The 20,776-nt window shown below is 45.7% G+C and overlaps 1 protein-coding gene across 1 annotated transcript; it reads right to left on the bottom strand.

Moving 5' to 3' along the window:
- Window positions 1–221: 221 nt before the first annotated feature.
- Window positions 222–2,224, bottom strand: DLX2 (distal-less homeobox 2). The gene is made up of 3 exons (XM_029932979.1): window positions 1,819–2,224; window positions 1,141–1,325; window positions 222–651 (listed from the first exon to the last, which is right to left on the bottom strand). The coding sequence occupies exons 1-3, from the start codon at window positions 2,210–2,212 to the stop codon at window positions 232–234; spliced, it is 999 nt and encodes a 332-aa protein (XP_029788839.1). The 5' UTR covers window positions 2,213–2,224; the 3' UTR covers window positions 222–231.
- Between the last annotated feature and the right edge of the window lie 18,552 nt (window positions 2,225–20,776).

Here is a 20,776-nt window from a genome sequence, read left to right as displayed (position 1 = left end):
GCCGCGGCGGGCGGCCCTGCCCGGGGGCCTCGGAGAAGAGCCTTCCAGTTCCCGGCCGCTCGGTGGCCGCGCAAGGGAGCAGGGCCCGCGGCGGCAGGCCATCTCGGGCCGCTCCCCCCGGAGGGGTGGGAGGCATCCGCGGGCCAGTTGGAGGGACTCTCTGGCTCTTGGAGGGAGCACCGAGGATCACTGGCCTCTGCTCTCTCAGTCTCTGGCGCGGTCCCCCTCGCGTTAGAAAATCGTCCCGGCGCTCACCGGGGCGCCCCCGCCGCCGCCGTGGTGGTGGTGGTGGTGGTGATGGTGGTGGTGGTGCGGCTGCGGGGTCTGCGTCGGGTGCAGCAGCGGCGTGGCGGCCTGCAGGTGTGAGGTGGGGCCCGAGGCCTGGTGGTACCATGGGTAGTTGCCCAGGAAAGCCGAGGCCGCGCTGCTCGGGCTGGAGCCCGAGCTGCCCGCGCCGCTGCCGCCGCTGTTCGGGCCGCCGCCGCTCCCCATCCGCTGCGGCGCGCTGAAGTCCCAGGAGGCCGGCGCCGACACCGGCGGCGAAGCGCAAGGGGGCGAGGTGCTGGCCCCAGGGTGCTGCTCCGAGGGGATCTCACCGCTTTTCCACATCTTCTTGAACTTGGACCGGCGGTTCTGGAACCAGATTTTGACCTTTGTGGAAAAGGGACCCGAGCGTTAGTGGAAGAACCTGGGTCTGGGGCACGGGAGGGGAGGAGGCGTAGGAAGCACGGCCGGGCAGGTAAGCGGGTCACCTGCCGCGGCCTCGGAGGCTCGGGATGGTTCCCACTCCATTAGCAGGTAATCTCCGAAAGCCCGAGACAGCTGGATCGTGGGTGCCTCGGGGATCGTGACAGCGGGAGGGGGTCAGGTGGGCCAATTATTTTACCCGCTTAATCAGTATCGCGCCGGAAGACGTGGAAGCGGACCTCTGCCCACCCCAGTCCTTTCCTTTTCTCTGGCGCGGCGGCCCCCTGAGACTTCAGCGCGCCGCAGCGGATGGGGCATTTAAGTTTAGGCCGCCCAAGGCGCGGACCTCGAAATCCTTAAAATTACTTTAAAAATACTTTTTAAAACGTTGTCCGGACCCAGCCACCCCAGGCCAGCGCCCTCCTCGTTCTCCGCCAGGCCGGGACCCCTCACCTGAGTCTGGGTGAGGCCCAGAGACGCCGCCAGCTCCGCTCGCTCGGGGAGAGCCAGGTATTGAGTCTTTTGGAAACGTCTCTGAAGAGCCGCCAGCTGGAAACTGGAGTAGATGGTGCGGGGTTTCCGGACTTTCTTTGGCTTCCCATTCACTATCCGAATTTCAGGTTCGAGGTCCTCTTTCTCTGCAACGCAACGCAATCGTGAGAAAAGCGAAACCGGAGGACCCAAACAGTTCCCCGTGGGCACAAGGGTCGGCCGGTGGGGCTTGGCCCGCGTCCGGAGGCGGGTTCTCGGAGACGCCGCGGGGCGCTTAGGAGCAACTTCGCTTAGTGCGGACTCGGGCCGCCAGACACTCGGGAACTGGACCCTCACAGGAGGGGAAGAAAGAGTGAAGCGGAGAGAAAGAAGGAGCGGGTGGTAAGGAAATGAGGTTACCATGAGGCATGCACCCGGCGCCCACTAGGCCCCTGAGTCTCACCAGCTGAGCGCCTAGGGACATACCCGGTGACCCTCGGCAGATTGGTGATTGAGGAGGGTAAAGAGGCTCAGGGAGGGCAGGGAGCAGGCAGTGTAAACGGCCACGGCTCCGGATGGATCCCCGCCCCAAACATTTTTATCCCACCCATCCCAGTAACCAGACTGACTCGGCACCTTTGACGCCAGCGTTGTGCTTACCAGGTTCGTTGTTGGCCGGGGAAGAACTGGTCCCGTAGGGTGCGTAGGAGGTGTAGGCGGCGGTGTAGCCCAGGTCGTAGCCGCTCTTGGCGGAGTAAGGGACGTTGTTGAGGCCGCCTGCGTGGTACTGGTAGGAACCCATGTGCGCGTAGGGCGAGCCCCCACTTCCGCCGCCGCCCGCCGGGTGCTGCTGGTTGGTGTAGTAGCTGCTGTCGGTAGCTGTGGACACCGGGAGTGTGGGCGACTCCTGGGGCTTGTGGAGGCTGCTGCCGTTGCTGCCGCCGGGGCCAGCGCCGCCGCCGCTGGGGGGCTGCTGGTGCTGGTGGTACGTGCTGGAGGCCGTGATCTGGGTCGAGTGCATATCAGCCACCAGACTGTCAAAGACTCCAGTCATCCTGGCCCGGGATGGGAAAGAGCAGGGGTGGCGGGCCCGAGGGGGGAAGCGAGGCGCCTCCTCTGTCTCTCCCTGTCCCCTCCAGCAGCCAATGTAATTACGGGGGGGTGAGGGAGGGTGGGGAGGAAAACAAGAAATGTGGCAACGGTCTGGGCAACTCCTCCTCTAGGGGAGGCGATCACCGTGCACTGCTCGGGACAGCTGCCGCCGGCCGCATCCTCTCTCCGCCTCTCTGCCCGCTCGGCTTCTTGCCCAGCGCCTGCTCGGGCGGGGGGCGGGGGCAGCGGAGGGGGCAGGGGTGGCGGGGCCAGGCCGGGGCTCCGGGAGGCGGGAGCAGGTGAGCAGCCCGGGGCGGCTTTACGATTGTCTGCGGGGCGGGTTCCGGCAGCTTGGGCATTTAACACTTGTCACGTGAGCGCAGGCGACGTCACCTAGCAACAGCCAATCAGAAGCGCCGGGCCTCGGGGCTCCTGGCGCTCTGGAATGCCCGGCGGGCCGTGGGGGCGAGGGTGGGGGAGGCTGGTGTCACTCGGCGGGCGCTGCGGCTGCTGTGGTTGCGGGCATAGACAGGCGGCTGCTGAATGTGGGCAGCGAAGCGAGGGACTCGGGGAGGGGCGCGGTGGGGAGTCAGGGTGGCCAGCCTCAGGAGGACAGAAGGCGTGAAGGAGGAGATTGTCATTTCTTCTCAAAGGAAGAAGAAATGGGATCTCCCATCACATTCTGTGTACAAGTGCCAACCAGTTGCAGTGATTCGGATCTTGCTGTCCGAGGTGAGCTTTCAAACATTAATCAAAATAAAGCGGTGCCGCGAGCCCGGCCAGGTCTAGCTCCGCTTTTCCTCGAAGTATCTGGCAGTTACTCTTGTCAGTCACTTGGCACTTGACAAAGTCAATTGATTTAAATGATCCATCAACCACGTATTATAATACCTGCTTCCACATACCTGCTTAACCAACCCACAGGGTATTAGGCAATTAATTAGATAATGTTTAAATGATTTTTTCCTTGTTGCTTGTGAGGAAAGCGCTTTTCAATAGCATTTCTGAATAAATTAAAAAGTATTATTACTAATGATGTATCTGAAACCATTTTTTCCTTGTACTTTCCTGACAGGCGGAGACTTTTGAGTAATTATGTATATTTGATGGCTAATTGACAGGCGAAAAGTGATCTGGGGGATTTCCTTTCTTGGTTGGAATGCTAGACCATAATGACCAGATGGCTTTCAAAGTTCGTTCTTAGAACTTCTTTCTCGTTTAGAATACAAAATTCTAAATTTTGTATTTTTACGAAAAAAGAAGTGGGATAATAGGTGAGTCGACTCGATACTACAAAAGTAAACTTACAGAAACAAGTAGAAAAAGTTTTATTTCATGCACTTAACTATTTTACAGTTTTTTTTTTCCAGTTTTGGACCCTGTTTTTGCCCTGTCATTGAAATTTCTCCTTCTTTTAGATCTGCAGTGGCAACTTCCTCCAAATCAGTATTTCCTAGTAGTAGGGGACCGTGGCTCGGAATTGAGGGACACTCGCCTTTACTGGACTCCCCAAGTTCTCGGTTTCTGCGACAGTGCTTGCCTTGTGGCGCCACCTGCTGGAGGCGTGCGTAGTTGCACCCAGCCCAGTAGACGGTCTTAATCACGCTGAGGCGCCAGCCTCTGAAACCCCCCAAAAGAACAAAATAGTAATTAAAAGCCACAAAATTGTACTAGTGCGAGCCATCTGAAGCACCCTTTCCTAAAGACATAATATGTCGCTGAAAGAACTTGTTTCAACGACTGCCTAATGGAAAACAAGTTGATACTTTGAAAAATATGATCTTGGTCTTCTTCCCCAGAAAAAGCAAGCGTGTAATTAAAGCTCCAGCATCCACACAGCTCACTCTCTGCGGAATAATGAGGAAGGTAATCTGCCCTCAACTCTGCCTGGATTTAGTTCCCAGCGTTCCTTTGGGTTAGGGAAGGCTCCTTGATGGAGGCTAGTGAACTAGTTAGAAATGCTTTGGGAGGTGGGGCTCACCACCAAGGGCCTGCATTGCTTCACTGCTGTGCTCAGCCTGCTGCTTTGTGGGCTTCAGTTATAAAACTAATCTCTAGATATTTAATCGATATTACCTTTTGGTGTCTTGACTACAAAAGCCAAGTCTTTCTGTCACCACAGTGGTAGCTGCTTTGGTGCCCCCCCCCCATGAAATATAAAAGAGCTAATTGCTGTAGCGTTGTCTTCTTTCTGCTGCTTTGTTCCCACTCCAAACATGTCCTCCAGATTTTTTCATGGTGGCAAGTTTGTTGTATTTTGTTATCTATGAGAACCTCATTAATAGCCTAAAGTCTAGGTCAACTGAGATCTGGAAAACGGCATCTTCCTGGAAGGAAATATGACTTCAGTTTCTTTTTAACTGGAAAATAAGGGACTGTATATTTGTGTGTGTGTGTGTGTGTGTGTGTGTGTGTGTAGGAGAAAAGACCAGATGCAGTGAGCAAGGAGAGTCAGTAAGAGTGAGGGAGCCGGAGAGGCAGAACTTACCACTGCATTTGGAGAATCAAGTAAACACTTGAAATATTAATTCTGATAACCCAGATATAAATCTGGGCTTGCTTAAATGATTTGATCACCCTATCACAATATCCAAATGATTTCCTTACTTCGGTCTAAAGGCAGGGAGACAGTGCCTAGAGAACTGACGCACTCGTTCAGAGCACAGTTCAGAGCAGAGTGATGCCCCTCTCCACAGAGCCAATTTAGGGGAACATCTCTGAGTGACCAAACTTCCTCCTCAGCCTCAGGGCGCTCTCCATCACCCTTTTCTGCTTTTGGTTTTCTTGATCCGAGGCGGGTGGGGCATTCTTTTACTCTGCAGGAACCAAGAGAAGAATGGGGGGAGGGGTGTAGGGAGGCCTGGCTCAGTGTTTCTGCTCTGGCCTTGTCTGTCCTAATTGTATCACTAAGACATTACCGCTTCAAATCCCACGCCCAATGGGTTGTCGATGCAGCACTTTGATCCTGGAGTCCCACTGTCTTCTCCCATGACAGCCTCTCTGAAACCTTTGCCAGATATGGGTGGCCTCTGCTCCACCACTGGGTGTCCTCAATTACACCGAGGGGGCGAGGGGGCAGGGTCGGGTCTGGGTGGGGGTGGAAAGGATGCCCCCTGCCGGCAGGGAGCTTGGGGTGGGGGTCTGGGTGTCTTTTGTGCACAGGGGGCCAGGCCTATTCTCACTTGCCTACTCTCCTGGAGGGTCACATGTGCTGTCACTGGACTGCCCCTTGTCCTGGGGATGCAGCTTTCTACATTGGTCCTGGAGGCATTCTTTCCTATTTTCATTCCTGAAGTAGTTCTAGGAATCTGAACTTTTGAATCTTTTGGGTTCCTTCTAGAATTGAAAGACATTGGGAGAAGTTGGGAGTCTATGGGAGCCTCTCATCTCCACCTTTCCAGGACCTTAGGGGCCTGCTCTCCCCCACCTCATTTAGTCATTACATCATCTTGGGGACAAGCCTTGCCCAATCCTTTCGCATTGCTAAACTTGCTTACCCGCTCCCACCCCAAATCACTAACAGAGCTTCAAGGGATTTGGGATGCAGTCTGCTCTTCCCAGCCAGCCCCTTTGGCCCTCAAACAGATGGGATCTCTGAATCTGGGGTCTGTGAACTTAGGCCCCACTTTTTTTTCTTGCATAAACTTGGTAAGAGGGCAAAATGGAAACATATCCCTGCTGGTGGAACCTCTAGAAAACCCTTAGGGGACACATGGTAGAATCATCACTCAGACTCTGAGCCACAGAGGCAAGGCCAGTGCTGCTTTGCGCTGGTTCTTTGGCCTGGGAAGCACGGGAGAAGGCCAAACTACCTCCGCCTTTTGCTGACTAGGTCCTTCAAGCACAATGGAACAGGTGGAAAAGGGGCACAGACAGTCCTGAAGACAAGCACAGCCCTCCAGCCCCAGGATCAGACTGGAAGGAGAGAGTCCTCCCAGAGACAAGCAGGTGCAGGCAGTGAGTGGGAAGCATCCACAGACTCACCCTGGGAAGATCCCAGAACACATTCGAGGGTCAACAGTGAGGGTCTGAGGCCGGCAGCGCCTGGGCCCGCAGGATAACCGGAGACCCTGCTGTGTCTGCCTGGGGTTATCTGCTAGTGAGCAAACCAAAAGGACCTCAATGGGAATAAGCAATAAGCGGATACACAGCCATGGCCTGAGGGAAGTCGTAGTGCTGAATTGTTAGATCAGCAAGTTTCTGGAATTTTTTTATGTCTTTATTTTTATTTTGAGAGACAGAGACAGAGTGAGTGGAGGAGGGGCAGAGAGAGAGGGAGACATAGAATCTGAAGCAGGCTGCAGGCTCTGAGCTGTCTGCACCTAGCCCAACATGGGGCTTGAACCCATAGACTGTGAGATCATGACTTGAGCCGAAGTCGGATGCTCAACCGACTGGGCCACCCAGGCCCACTAGTTTCTAGAATTTTGAAAACCAATTTCACCTTCTAGGTCTTCCAGTCATTCCCACCCCCTCACTCAGGCCCATTTCACTTTATAGATTGCCCAATGGGTAAAGAGACACAAGCTGTGGTTCTTGGCAGCCAGCCTGGGTTGAAGCTCTGAGGTGCTAAGCCCATGGCCTCTTCATTGGGTCCCAGCTCATAGGCCTGGTTACTAAGAACTCAGGCCGACAAGCAGCGGGGGGCGAGAGAAACACATACTCCATCGACTACTAAAAGCGGCCGGGTCTGGGTGTCCAGGTCCTGAGCGCCATGAACACCGAACATCGATGGAATAGGTTACACCCCACACCCCACCCTAGGACAAAAACTCATATATCTGGGACTCGCCCTTTGCACTAGGAGCAGGGCTCCTCGGTTATGAGAAGAGGTATGCAGATGACGCACGGGAGGTCTGTACTGAAGCCTGAAAGAAAACAGTCCCCAACATTCCCCACCCCTCTCCCGGCCTCAGCCTTGGGCACTGGCTGCACCCGCCAAACCTTCGACCCTCGACCCTCGGGGAACGTTCGGGTGCCTGCCGGCTGAGGTGCCAGGCGGTCTGGGCTGCGCGAGGACCAGGAGGGGAGCACGACTTTCCTTCTGGAACCTTCTGTGCTGCGCGTGTGGCTCTGGGCTGTCAGGTTGAAACCACATCTCCCAAAGCAGCAGCGGAGAATGAAACCTTGTTCACCACCTGAGGCTCACAGCTCTGGCTTGTCAGTTACGGCTCGCTTCTGGAACTTTCAGAATTTTGTTTTCTGCCTTCCAGGTCTTGGATCCTAGTCCAGTCCATTTTACTTTGTCTATTCAGTGGTTAAAATGGACGCGCATACACACACATACCCCCACCCAAACGGAGAGAACTTGGAATGAACTGTTGGAAACTCCAAGTATCCTTTCGAGTACGAGGATTCCTTTCTCTCCGCTCCTTTCCCCGCCCACACATCTTCTTCACTTAAAGACTTGTGCCACCTCATACGGTTGCAAGGAGGGTGTGCCAACATGTCGAGTAAGAGACGCCATTGGGTTCACTGTGTGGACTTTGAAAAATAATTCTTCTGTGCCTCATTGTTGCATCTATAGAATGCTGTTAATAATAACAGTATCTTCCTCTTGGAATTACTGCCTGGGAACATACCATTAGGTGTTTTCTTGACTGCTGCCGGGTTATCTGGAGAACTCTGCATTCTCTGACCTGGCCTTTGCAGGTTTTAAGAGGCCAAGGCATCGGTGTTTGCCCACCTTTTTTAGTGCCCAAGGAAGCCTTCTTTAGGCGCTGAGAGCAGAGGTGGTCTCCAGGTCCCCGTGGACCAGAGCAGGCAGGGGGATCTGGGCGTGGATGACTGGGCCAGGGATGCATGGTCCAGGTGCTTTGGAAGGAAGAGGTCAGGCACTGGGTGAGGCACCAGCCCTGGCTGCTGACAGAGCTGAACTTAGGAAAGGTTCTTAAGGTCCTGACTCATGCGCATGGACCTACCCCCATGCAGTGGGCGGGGCAGAGAACGCCAAGCCTAAGGTAGTTTCTATGTGTGGCATTTTCAGGCTGCCTCTGTTCCCTTTTCTGAAAATGCACCGGGTCCGGGTGGGGGTAGGGAGGAGCTCCGTAAAATAGTCATAGAAAATTGTCCTTTCAGATAGGTATCTCAGGTAAATTGTCCTTTTAGGTAGCTATCCCAGGTTCCTTGCATTCTTTTTCTAATTAAAAAAATATAGAGAGGGGCACCAGGGTGGTTCAGTCAATTACGCATCTGACTTTGGTTCAAGTCATGATCTCACAGTACCTGGGTTTCAGCCCGGCATCGGCTCTGTGCTGACAGCTCATAGCCTGGAGCCTGCTTCAGATTCTGTCTCCATGTCTCTGTACCCCTTCCCTACTCTCTCTCTTTTTCAAATTTAAACAAACATTAAAAATTTTTTTTTATGTTCTTTTATTTATTTTTAAGAGACAGGGAGAGACAGTGGGAATAGGAGAGGGTCAGAGAGAGAGGGAGACACAGAATGTGAAGCAGTCTCCAGGCTCTGAGCTAGTTGTCAGCACAGAGCCTGATGCGGAGTTCGAACCCAAGAACCATGAGATCATGACCTGAGCCGAAGACAAACGTTTAACCGACTGAGCCACCCAGGCACCCCTAAACAAACATTTAAAAGTAAAAAAAAAATTATTATTGTTAAAAATTACAAAGTACTACATAGTGATTGTTAGAGAATCAAATATAGTAGAGTGGTTAAAGGTAGAAACTCTAGGCTTAAATCCTAACTTGGCCATTTGCTAGCCGGATGTAGCCGGATGACCTTGGAAAAATAAACTCCTCTGTGCAGCAATTTAATGTTCAGTCAGAGTAAAACTTCATAGATAATTGTAGACTAAGTGCTACCTCCCCAAATCTGATTTTTGGAAGAATTCAGCCAGACCACCATTTTCCAGCTTTCCTTGCCGCCTGGTGTAATGATCTGCTGTAATTCTAGGCAAAGAAGGGGACATTGCCCCTTTTGGGATGGAAATTTTAACACAGTCTGGAGATTCCTTCCTGCTCTTCCTCTCACTCCGCATCCTCTGGAGAACTGGCTACAACTATGCAGATGACATGGCCCTGGGAAAATCATCTCTAATACTTGTCTTGGAAGGTTACCTGATCAGGAAATAAACTTCTGATGTTTAAAGCTACTAAATTTTGTGATCTATGTTTTTAAAAACATTTCTTTGGAGTCACCTAATAGCATGCTTAACTTTTGGGCTCCAAGTTCTATCATGGCTTTGCATCATCACATTGAAGATATATAAGCTTAGCTACTATAACTAATATGACCTTTGAGTCAGGGACTGAAGACTTTGTCAGCAAAGTATATAGAAAAAAAATATAGAACATCTTTCGTCTGTGAAATCCAGACATTGTACTGGGAGTCAAGCATAGAACTCAAACCATTTGATTCCTAGGTGCATTTGGTCCATGGATAGAAATAGTTTAGTGCAGCTGATTGTTATCATTAGGAACATAAGTCTTGAAATGCTCACTAGTGAGGTTCTGGCAGGTAGATCTAAGCTCAAATCATGTGTGTTTCCTTTTCAAAGGTGACAGGTTGCGGAAGTGTCATCCTGCCATGTGGGGCCCTCCCTCCTTGTCAGTGTCACTCTTGCCTTGGGGCACATGCTTAGTATGCTTAGGAGTTGTTATGAGGTGATAAACTCACTTCCTACTATAATCTATTTTGGATCCATGGTACCTAAACTAATGGATGAGCCAGGGTAAAGGCAGTACAAAGGCTAGAAGTACTAATAATGAAATAACTTAAACACAAAACTGGGCCCAAATAGCTGTCCTGTATCTTTGGTAATACTCTGTCCTCAAGACTACTTTACATGATAATAATATAGCCAGTTTAGCCCTTTTAATGATTATTATGTGTAGGGTATTTTTTTACAATAAAAAACCCCCCTATTTGTCTTTCTATATGTATTTTATTTTAGTGAGAGAGTGCACAAGCAGGGAAAAGGAGAGAGAATCTCAAGCAGGCTCCGTGCTCAGAATGAAGACAATGCACAACCCAATCCCATGACCCTGGGATTATGACCTGAGATGAAATAAAGAGCTGAATGCTTAACTGACTGAGCCACCCAGGTGCCCCATGTCTTTATATTTAAAGTGCCATATCAGTGAGGATCCAACCAGGAAACAAACTACACAGTACTTAGGGAAGTTTAATATAAAGAATTATTAAGTAAAATTGAGAATTGGAATAATGAGGAATCAGTGAGTAAAAAGTGAACACAATTCTTTTTTTTAATATTTATTTATTTTTGAGCAAGAGAGAGCACAACTCGGGGAGGAGCAGAGAGAGAGGGAGACAGAGAATCTGAAGCAGGCTCCACGCTCTGAGCTATCAATATAGAGCCCAACACAGGATTCAAACCCATGAACTGTGAGATCATGACCTGAGCCAAAGTTGGATGCTCAACTGACTGAGCCACCCAGGGGCCCCAAAGAAAACAAAATTCTAAAGAATAAAAGAATGGCAGATTTATGTGTCAGCCACTATCCTTAAGGCTAAGATAGGATGACCAAGGAAGAGGTTCTCCCTTCTCCTAATATTTCTTATCCTCTTGCCAAAGTTGAGAGCTCAGGTTTGTTGGAGAAGGTGGGGCATGTCTTGAAGATGGCAAAGAAATCAATGTGGTGCTGTGCAACAGAACTTGCTAGAAATCTACTGTCTGGAAATTGCCAGAGACTTGCTCTCTGGAGTGTTGAGGAAAGTTATTCATGCAGAGGATGTCTCACCATGGGTAATTTCTGCTATGAAGCTGCCCACGAGGTATTGGAAAAGCTTCTGGTTACTGTGTGCTGCTGACCACTTCGCACTGCAAAAACAGCACTAGAGACATTAACAGTGCTAGGTATCTGCTAAGAGAGCACTCTGTAATTAGGAAAGAAAATCCTCTTTTCCTGCACTGTTTCTGCAGTGCTCACCATTGAGAAAGTTTACTATTGTGCCAGGTGGCAAAAATAAAATATTTAAAGGACCTAGTTCCATTTTTACAGAGCCTACAATGAAATATGAATTTGGGGCTTAGAGGCAATATATTGATAATAGTACAAGCATGTATCTTGTAGGAAGCATATAATTGGGTCTTACTTTTTTGTTTGAGTCTGATACTCTCTGCCTTTTAATTGGAGTGTTTGGTTCATTTATATTTAATATAAATTACTGATAGATTGGATTTAAGTCTATCATTTTATAATTTGTTTTTTATTAGTTCTATTAGTTTTTAAAAATTTTGTTGTCGTTTCTATGTTTTGTTTGTTTCTTTTTGTTTTTGTTTTAAGTATGCTCTCTGCCCAATGTGGAGCTGGAACTCATGACCCTAAGATCAAGATTTGCATGCTATACTGACTAAGCCCGCCAGGTACCTCTCACTGTTTTTGTTTAAGTCAACTGGATAGTTTTTAAAATTCCATTTTATTTTTTATATTGGCTTTTTAGTTATTTTTCTTTGCATTTTCAAATGGTTGCTCTAGGGATTTCTCTCTCTCTCTCTCTCTCTCTCTCTCTCTCTCTATATATATATATATATATATCTCCTTAAGTTTTTAAAGTCTACTTAGAGTTATGGTACACTTCACATAAAATGTAAAAATTTTGCAACTGTACAGTTTCATTGACCCCAATTATTTATGCTGGAGGTTTACAAACTGTGATTTATTGGCTAAATCTCTCTCTGTCCCTGCTGTTATTTAATTGCAGTATCATTACACTCATTCATTGAAGTGTTGTCTATGGCTTCTTTCATGTTATAATTACAGAGTTGAGTAGTTGCAACAGAGACCATGTGGTTTATAGAATTTAAAATATTTCCATCTGGGCCCCTTATAGAGAAAGTTTGTTGATTCCTGCTTTATGCTATAGTTGTCATGTGTATGATATATGTATGCTATAAATACCATAATATTTTGTTAGTTTTTCTTTAAATAGTTAGATGTATTTAAACAAATTAAGGGGCACCTGGGTGGCTCAGTCGGTTAAGTATCTGACTTTGGCTCAGGCCATGATCTCAGGGTCCATGGGTTCTAGCCCCACATCAGGTTCTGTACTGACAGCTCAGAGCCTAGAGCCTGCTTCAGATTCTGGGTCTCCCTTTCTCTCTGCCCTTCTCCCACTTGCTCTCTGTCTCTGTCTCTCAAAATAAATAATAAAGACATAAAAAATGGAAAAAATTAAGAGAACAAAAATAAGGCTTTTATATTTATCCAGATATTTACTCTTTCTGATGGACTGTATTTCTCCCCAAAGAGCTGAGCTGTCAGCACAGAGCCTGATGTGGGGCTCAAATGCATGAACCTCGAGATCATGACCTGAGCTAAAGTCAGACACCCAACTGACTGAGCCATCCAGGTGCCCCAAGTTGGAAGGTTTTTTTTCTCTAGACATTGTAAAGATGTTGCATCACAATCTTCTGGCTTCCATTGCTTCAGATGAGAATTTGGCTATTGAAAATATCATTGTAGGGGCTCCTGGGTGGCTCAGTTGGTTGAGGGTCTGACTTTGGCTCAGGTCATGATCTCTCGGTACATTGGGCTCTGGGCTGACAGTTGAGAGCCTAGAGCCTGCTTCAGATTCTGTGTTTCTCTCTCTCTCTAACCCTCCCCTGCTCACGCTCTCTCTTTCTCTCTCTCTCTCAAAAATAAATAAAACATTAGAAAAAATTTAAAAAATATTATTATGGTGATGAGTCATTTTTCTCTGGCTGCTTTTATTTATTTATTTTTTAAGATTTTCTTTTTAAGTAATCTGTACACTCAGCGTGAGGCTTGAATTCACATTCACCCCACTGACAGAGCCACCAGCCTCTCTGGCTGTTTTAAAAATTCTTCGCTTTATCTTTGATTTTTAGCAGTTTGACTGATATGCCTAGGTGTGTTTTTATTTCTTCTGCTTGGATTTTGCTGAATCTCTTGAGTCTTCTTGAATTTATGTCTTTAACCAAATTAGGGAACTTTGGAGCCATTATGTCTGACATTTCTTTAGCTTCATTCTCTCTGTTTGGTCTTTCTGGGATTCTGGTTATATTGCCTGATATTGTTTTACAGGTCTCTGAGACTGTTTTTAATTTTTTTCTCTTATGTTTTTCAAAGTGAATAATTTCTAGTTTAACTATTCTGCCTTTTCAATCTGTCCATTAAGTGCAATTTTTGTTTCATATATGTATTTCTTTCAGTGCTATGATTTTTATTTGGTACCTTTTGTTTTTTTGTTTAGATTTTCAATTTATTGATCTTGTGTTGGTCTTTACTGATTGCAGCTCATTTATTTGTTGCAACTTATTTTTGGGTTGTGAAATGAAACATTTTTTTAATGTGTATTTATTTTTGAAAGAGAGACAGAACTTGAATGGGGAAGGGGCAGAGAAAAAGGGAGACTCAGAATCTGAAGCAGGTTCCAGGCTCTGAGCTGTCAGCACAGAGCCCGACACGGCGCTAGAACCCACAAACCGTGAGATCATGACCTGAGCTGAAGTTGGACACTTAGTCAACTGAGCTACCTAGGCACCCCTGAGTTGTGAAATGAAATTGAAGTTCTGCATTAACAAATTAAGAAAAAAAAAGAATGGAAATGCAGTTTGCATAGTGAGGACCTTATTTTGTAGAAAATTTATGTTTGTGTGTATATATGTTTAGTTACTATGTAACATATATTTCTGATAGTGATTATGGTCTACAGTGTTTGAAAGCCACCAGCTAGAAAACAGATATGGAGTAGGATCTGTTTCAGAAGAATGACCTCGAGTTCTTAGAGCCAGAGTTTCCCTGAGAGAAATAAATATATGTACAGATCTGCATGGAGGAAGAAGCACTTGACTACTATTTGCCAAAGCTTGGCTTTCTGCGGCAGAATCTCTAGGACTCATGTTAAAAAATTAAAATGGTGCTTTTTGGACCTGGCTCAGCAGTCCTCAGGGAGAGGAGAAATCTGCTTTTAACAGGTTCCCCCAGGTGATCCTCAGGCAAAGGAAAGTTTGGGAAACAGGTGTACACTAGAGATTAGTATCTGAGAAAGAAATTATAATGACAGCGATTTGTTGAGCTTTGTCTTAGAGAAGTGAAACCAGAGAGGTCAAATGATACATCTGAGGTCACACAGCTTAGAGGGTGATGGGCCTGGGACTTGGAGAGGACTGTCTGACCCTAAGCCCTTGCTCTGAACCACTGAGTGGAGCAGTGTAAGACGCCGAGCATGCAGAGAGGCAGGGAAGTTGATTACCAAGCACTGGCGTGGCTGGGTTCCACTGTTAGCTGAGTGACCTCAAGCAGATTGCACAAGTTGTCTGGACTTTGATTTTCTTCTCTGTAAAATGAGGGTCTGATAACCTTTCCCTGTCAAGATTTTGAGGGGTGTGGACTGCATTACATGCTGGGCAAGTGCTGTTGCTGTGTTCTGTCCATTTATCATGCTCTGTTTTTTTGTTTTTTTTTCTCAAATTGGGGCTGTAATGAAGGAAGTGCTGGGGAGATGATAGGCCCTTTTGCAGCCAAACTTGGGATGAGAGGACCGTAAGGGCTAGGAGGCGAGCACTCTGAGAAGGCAGGCCAACTCCTGCGGTCGGCAGGCCAGGACGGGAGAATGCGGAGGACCAGTTTGGGCCTGGGAAGGGCTGCTGGGGCGCATTGCAGAGGCCTTGGTGAGGTTTCCCTGTGCCAGTGAGCTTCATGAGACCACGGAAGTCTGCTTTGGACCTGGTTAACATGCATTACCAAAGCCGAGGGGCTCCGTTTCCTCACAGGGATGTTCCGAGAGTTTGTATTTTGAAATGTATCAATCGTTTCAAGTGAAATTGTTGTCGAAGGAGGGCAAAGAATCATTTGATTACTTAATTGTCATGTTTACATAGCATTTGTTCTAAAGTAGTAAGAATCTAAATTCCAAATGTGGTTATGAAATCAGCCTCCACTTAAATTGGTAAGTGCATTTTAATGAAGCTTAATTTTAAAGCATATATTTGCATATTGGAATTTGCTTGAGCCAACTTTTAGAGCACTAGTTTTCTAGTGTTTTGAGAATGTGGCAATTCTTTCTAATTGCTTTTTATGGCCTGGAAACCTTAGCTCAATTGGTGTAAAGCTTAGCAAATGGAGAGGATCCAGATTAAACATTGGTTATAATACAGTGCTTTTGAAAGTTGTTCTTAGAATGTTCTTGGGATACCTTCAAACCCAAATGTCACCATTTTGAAATAGTGTGTTAAACATAGGTATTCTACAGCTCATTTGTATTTAAATCAATAGGCATGAGATCTTAAAATAACATATGGTAATTTGTCAAGTCAGACATAGTTGGCTTCTATTTTCTATTGATACTTTCATGCAAAAATTAAGCTATGTTAATACACATATTGCAAGTCTCACAATTTCAAAGGAACTTCTAGAGTTATATAAAATGAAGTTGAATTGTTTTATTCTTTTAATGTTTTTTATTTATTTTTGAGAGACAGAGAGACAGTGTGAGCAGGGGAGGGTCAGAGAGAGAGGGAGACAGAATTTGAAGCAGGCTGCAGGCTCTGAGCTAGCTGTCAGCACAGAGCCTGATGCAGGGCTTGAGTCCATGAACCGTGAGATTATGACCTGAGCCGAAGCTGGATGCTTAACTAACTGAGCTACCCAGGCGCCCCTATTATTATTATTTTTTAATGTTTTATTTATTTTTGAGAGAGACAGGCAGTGTGAGCAGGGGAGAGTCAGAGAGACAGAGACACAGAATCCAAAGACAGGCTCCAGGCTCTGAGCTAGCTATCAGCACAGAGCCTGACGTGGGACTCAAACTCACAAACTGCAAGATCATGACCTGAGCCGAAGTGGAACGTTTAACTGACTGAGCCACCCAGGTGCCCCAATTTGTTTATTTTAAACCTTTGTTAATTGTGAAAGATACCACAGAGAAAAGTGCATAAAACACAAAGTACGATAAATAATTATAAAGTAAATACAATTATAAAATGCCATGAAAACACTACCCAGATGAGAAACAGAACTTTGTTGTTACCCCCAAGCCCCTTCCATGTGTCCCATCCTGATCACCTTCTTTTCACCCTCCCCCTTCCACCTAGGTAACAATTATCCTGATTTTTATGATTATCACTTCCTTGCTTTTTAAACTCTTGCCTGTTTTTGAAGTCCATACACAAATAGAAAAATACTAGCAAACACTGGCTACTTAGTTTGCTGATTTCTGCAAACCTGGCTGGGGTGCAGTCCCCACTGGAGAGCATCACATATGCCGCACGGGCATCCAAACCATGATGGTGAAGTTGGAGCTGTAAGCCCATGTTGACAGGGGCCTCCCCCAGCCAGCCCAGGCCTTGAACTTCGCTCACAGTCCTGCAGAGCCACAGCCAATCAGCAACGCTCCCCGAGGCTTTGTTGTCCCAATACCATTCAAAACAGATCTTCGTCTTTTGGTTTTAAAGTGGCTGACTTCATTTCTTATCCTCCCCAGTGACATCCCCCAGAGCCTAGATTCTGTGCTAGATTAGATTTCTCAGCTTGGTAGTAATTTTTTTTCTCATTCTGCACTCAATCTGTTGTCTTTTTCAAAAAATTTTAAAATATAATTTATTGTCAAATGGGCTTACATACAACACCCAGTGCTCATCCCAACAAGTGTTAATTTTTAAAAAATTGTTTGTTTATTTGTGAGAGTGAGAGAGAGCACGAGTGAGGGAGGGGCAGGAAAGTGAGAGAGAGGGAGACACAGAATCCAAAGCAGGATCCAGGCTCTGAGCTGTTAGCACAGAGCCTGACATGGGGTTCAAACTCATGAACCATGAGATCATGACCTGAGCTGAAGTTGGATGCTTAACCAAATGAACCATCTAGGCACCTCTCAATCTTTTGTCTTAAAATACCAATATATTGAATTATTATTTTGACAATACAGAATATATGTGTCTTTTTAAAATTATTTTAACAGTACAGAGCTTTATATGTCTTTTTTGCTCAACTTTATAAGGTTCATCCATGTTGTATATATAGCTGTAATTTTCTCACGTTCACTGCTGTATAATATTCCAGTGTAGAAATATATCATGATTTATCCATTGTATTATTGAAGGACATTGGATTGTCTTTTTTTTGCCTTCATTTCTGTTAAGAATATTCTTCTGTGTATGTCCTGGTAAACACACACACACACACACACACACACACACACGTTAGATATGTACTGAGAAATAGAATTGCTAGATTTTAGAATATGTGTATCTTATACTTTAGTAAATCTAAACTGTGTCCCAAAGTTGTTGTAGTGTGCATTTGTGCAACAGATTTATTTATTAAATTAAAAAAATGTTTATATATTTTGAAAGAGAGAGAGAGACAGAGTGTGAGCAGGGAAGGAGCAGAGAGAGAGGGAGGCCCAGAATCTGAAGTAGGTTCCAGGCTCTGAGCTGTCGGCATGGAGCTTGAGGAGGGGCTTGAATCCATGAACTGTGAGATCATGACCTGGGCCGAAGTTGGTTGCTTAACTGACTGAGGCACCCAGGTGCCCCTGTGCAACAGATTAAAAAAATATTCAATATAGAGAAATAAGAGGTAAAATATATCATTCTTTAGTGTGCATCTGTTGATTTGTCTTTAGGAACTGTCTGCTCTACAAGACTGTTGTTGATGATTTCAGGCTCAAACAAAGTGGTCTGTCTTTAGTTGCTCCCTTCAAGTGCTTCTGGTGGGTTTTCAAGGGATACAAGTGTAGTTATCAATTGGTAAGACACTGGCAGATACCTGGGTAGGTGTCTTGGAGAAGGTAGGGCAGGAGCTAAGTGTTCTTTTCTCAGTTCCTGTGTTCTGCCCGAAGCAGGAGGCTTCTTTGAGGGTGGCTTTCCTTGGAGCTGTCCTCACTCCTGGGGTATGAGTTTTGCTCTGAATGTTTCACTCTTCTCATCTGATGTTCTGGTTACGAGGGAGGGCCTCGTTTAAATTCCCTGCCCCCAAAGTATATGGCTGGTTGTTTTGTAAATGGTGAAAGAAAGGAGGAGTCAGGGGAGTGGTTTCCCACTTTTTTAAGCATGACAACCTATTAAAAAATGTATTTTAAGTTTTTTTATTTTGAGAAAGAGGGAGAGAGAGAGAATGAATCCCTTTGTGGAGCTTGATGCAGGGCTCAATCTCACGAACTGTGAGATTATGACCTGAGCTGAAATCAAGAGTTGGCCACTTCACTAATTGAGCCACCCAGGCACCCCTAAACATTTTTTATTATCAACTTTTTAAAAAAATATTTTTTAATATGTATTTATTTTTGAGAGACAGAGCATGAGCAAGGGAAGGGCAGAGAGAGAAGGAGACATAGACTCTGAAGCAGGCTCCGGGCTCTGAGCTGTCAGCACAGAGTCTGATGTGGGGCTCGAACCCACAAACCACGAGATCATGACCTGAGCCAAAGTTGGATGCTTAACTGACTAAGCCACCCAGGTGCCCCTATTATGGACTTAAAAAATCGTTTTTTCATTTATTTATTTGTTGAAAGATAGAGTAAGACAGAGCATGAGCAGGGAAGTTCAGAGAGAGAAGGTGACACAGAATCTGAAGCAGGCTCCAGGCTCTGAGCTGTCAGCACAGAGCCCAATGTGGGGCTCGAACCCACCAACCATGAGATCATGACCTGAGCCAAAGTCAGAGGTTTAACTGACTGAATCACTCAGGTGCCCCTATCATGGACTTTTCGAAACACAGACAAAAGTAGAAAAAATGGTATCTCATGGATCTATGTCTGAGCTTGGACAGCTATCAATTTCTGGCCAGTCTTGTTTACATCGCTCTCACTCCCCTTCCCACTAGAATATTTTGAAGGAAATCCCAGACATCAAATGATCTCATCTGTAGATACTTCAGCAAATATTCCTAAAAGGTAAGTATTTTTTTTAAAACACAACCACAATACCATATCATTCTTAAGTAAAATAAGGAATTCTTTACTACATCAAATATCTTCTCCAGGTGCCCCGTTGGTCCATAGGTGTGTTATGGTTGGTTTATTAGAATCAGGATCTCATGAGGGAGACCCATTGCATTTGCTTTCTATACCTTCCAAGTCTCTTATTCTCTACTTTCCTCACTATCTTTCTTTCCTTGCCATTGATTTGTTGAATAAACTGGATCATTTGTTCTACTTTAGGTATTTTGTTTTATTCATGTGGCAACACAGATTTTATTTCTGTGGTGATAAAGACCATTGTAAGCCGTGTGACAATACTCACAGTATCCTTTGATTAAGAAAAAACAATATAAGGTGTTGTATGTAAGTGATGAATCACTAAATTCTACAGCTGGGGGCGCCTGGATGGGTCAGTTGGTTAAGCGTCTGATTTCGGTTCAGGTCATGATCTCGTAGTCTGTGAGTTCAAGCCCTGTGTCAGGCTCTGTGCTGATAGCTCAGAGCCTGAAGCCTGTTTCAGATTCTGTGTCTCCCTTTCTCTCTGCCCCTCCCCAACTCATACTCTGTCTCTCTTGCTCTCAAAAGTAAAGAAAATATAAAAAAGAAAAATTTAAATTCTACACCTGAAACTAATATTACACTGTACAGTAACTAACTGGAATTTAGTAAGAACTTGAAAAAGAAAAAAAAGAAAGAAAAAAACACTATAACCAAAAAGCTACTATAGATTCAGTAACACTTTCAAATTAATTTGTGTGTGTGTGTGTGTGTGTGTGTGTGTGTGTGTGTGTGTATGCAAACAGCTAAAAAATTATAGATCAGTGTGTTCTCTTTTTGGTCAGGAGCTGGGGTACCTGGTTGGCTCAGTCAGTTAAGTGTCTGACTCTTCATTTCAGCTCAGGTCATGATCTCACGGCTCTGTGAGTTTGAGCCCCGCCTGGGCTCTGAGTTGACAGCATGGAACTTGTTTCAGATTTTCCCTCTTTCTCTGCCTCTCACCTGTTTTCAATCTCTGTCTCTCTCAAAATAAATAATCTTAAACAATTATTGAGGAGCCACAATAAAATAAAATCCACTTGTTTATTTATTGATATTTTTTGTATTAGAAAATAAAACTAAAAAGTTCAAAAATATTTGTTAATTCATTAAAAAACGATAAACCCATTGGATGTTAATATAAATGATGTATTTGTCATAAAAAGAATGTTTTCCAAAAAACAATTAATGAGGAGACAAAAACAATGAGAAGAGTGTTTTTGTTTTACATCTTTGCAAATCTCTTCAACATCTCACTTGATAGAACATAGCTGGATTCTTAGATCTACTTTGGCATTCATTCTGTTATGATACTTTGTGCCATATGGCCTCTGGAAACCTTTGCTATACACTTTTGAGAGATTGGGAGTGAAAAAGGCAATCAATGTCTCAGTTTTATTATGAAAACAGTTTTGATATCATGGAGACTCTGAGCGGGTTTTGGGACATTTATGTGTTCCTGGACCACACTTTGAGAACCACTACTATAGACTATCTGTGTGTGGAAGATATTATTATTGTTGTTATTACTAGTACTATTATTCTTATAAGTGTGCAAACAGTGGTTAGTGAAGGAGTACGTTGGAGGCTCTCCTGCAAATACTTAGCTTCCACCCTCTTCCTGAGCTT

This window comes from Suricata suricatta, chromosome 3, assembly GCF_006229205.1.
Source record: "Suricata suricatta isolate VVHF042 chromosome 3, meerkat_22Aug2017_6uvM2_HiC, whole genome shotgun sequence".
Lineage (NCBI taxonomy): Eukaryota > Metazoa > Chordata > Mammalia > Carnivora > Herpestidae > Suricata > Suricata suricatta.
This window is presented reverse-complemented; position numbering and strand designations above follow the sequence as displayed.

Coding starts and splice junctions, on each gene's coding strand:
- DLX2 (XM_029932979.1), bottom strand. CDS start 2,212: ATGACTGGAGTCTTTGACAGTCTGGTGGCTGATATGCACTCGACCCAG. Junction 1,326..1,818: donor CCCGGCCAACAACGAACCTG/GTAAGCACAACG, acceptor GTTGCGTTGCAG/AGAAAGAGGACCTCGAACCT. Junction 652..1,140: donor TGGGCCTCACCCAGACTCAG/GTGAGGGGTCCC, acceptor TTTTCCACAAAG/GTCAAAATCTGGTTCCAGAA.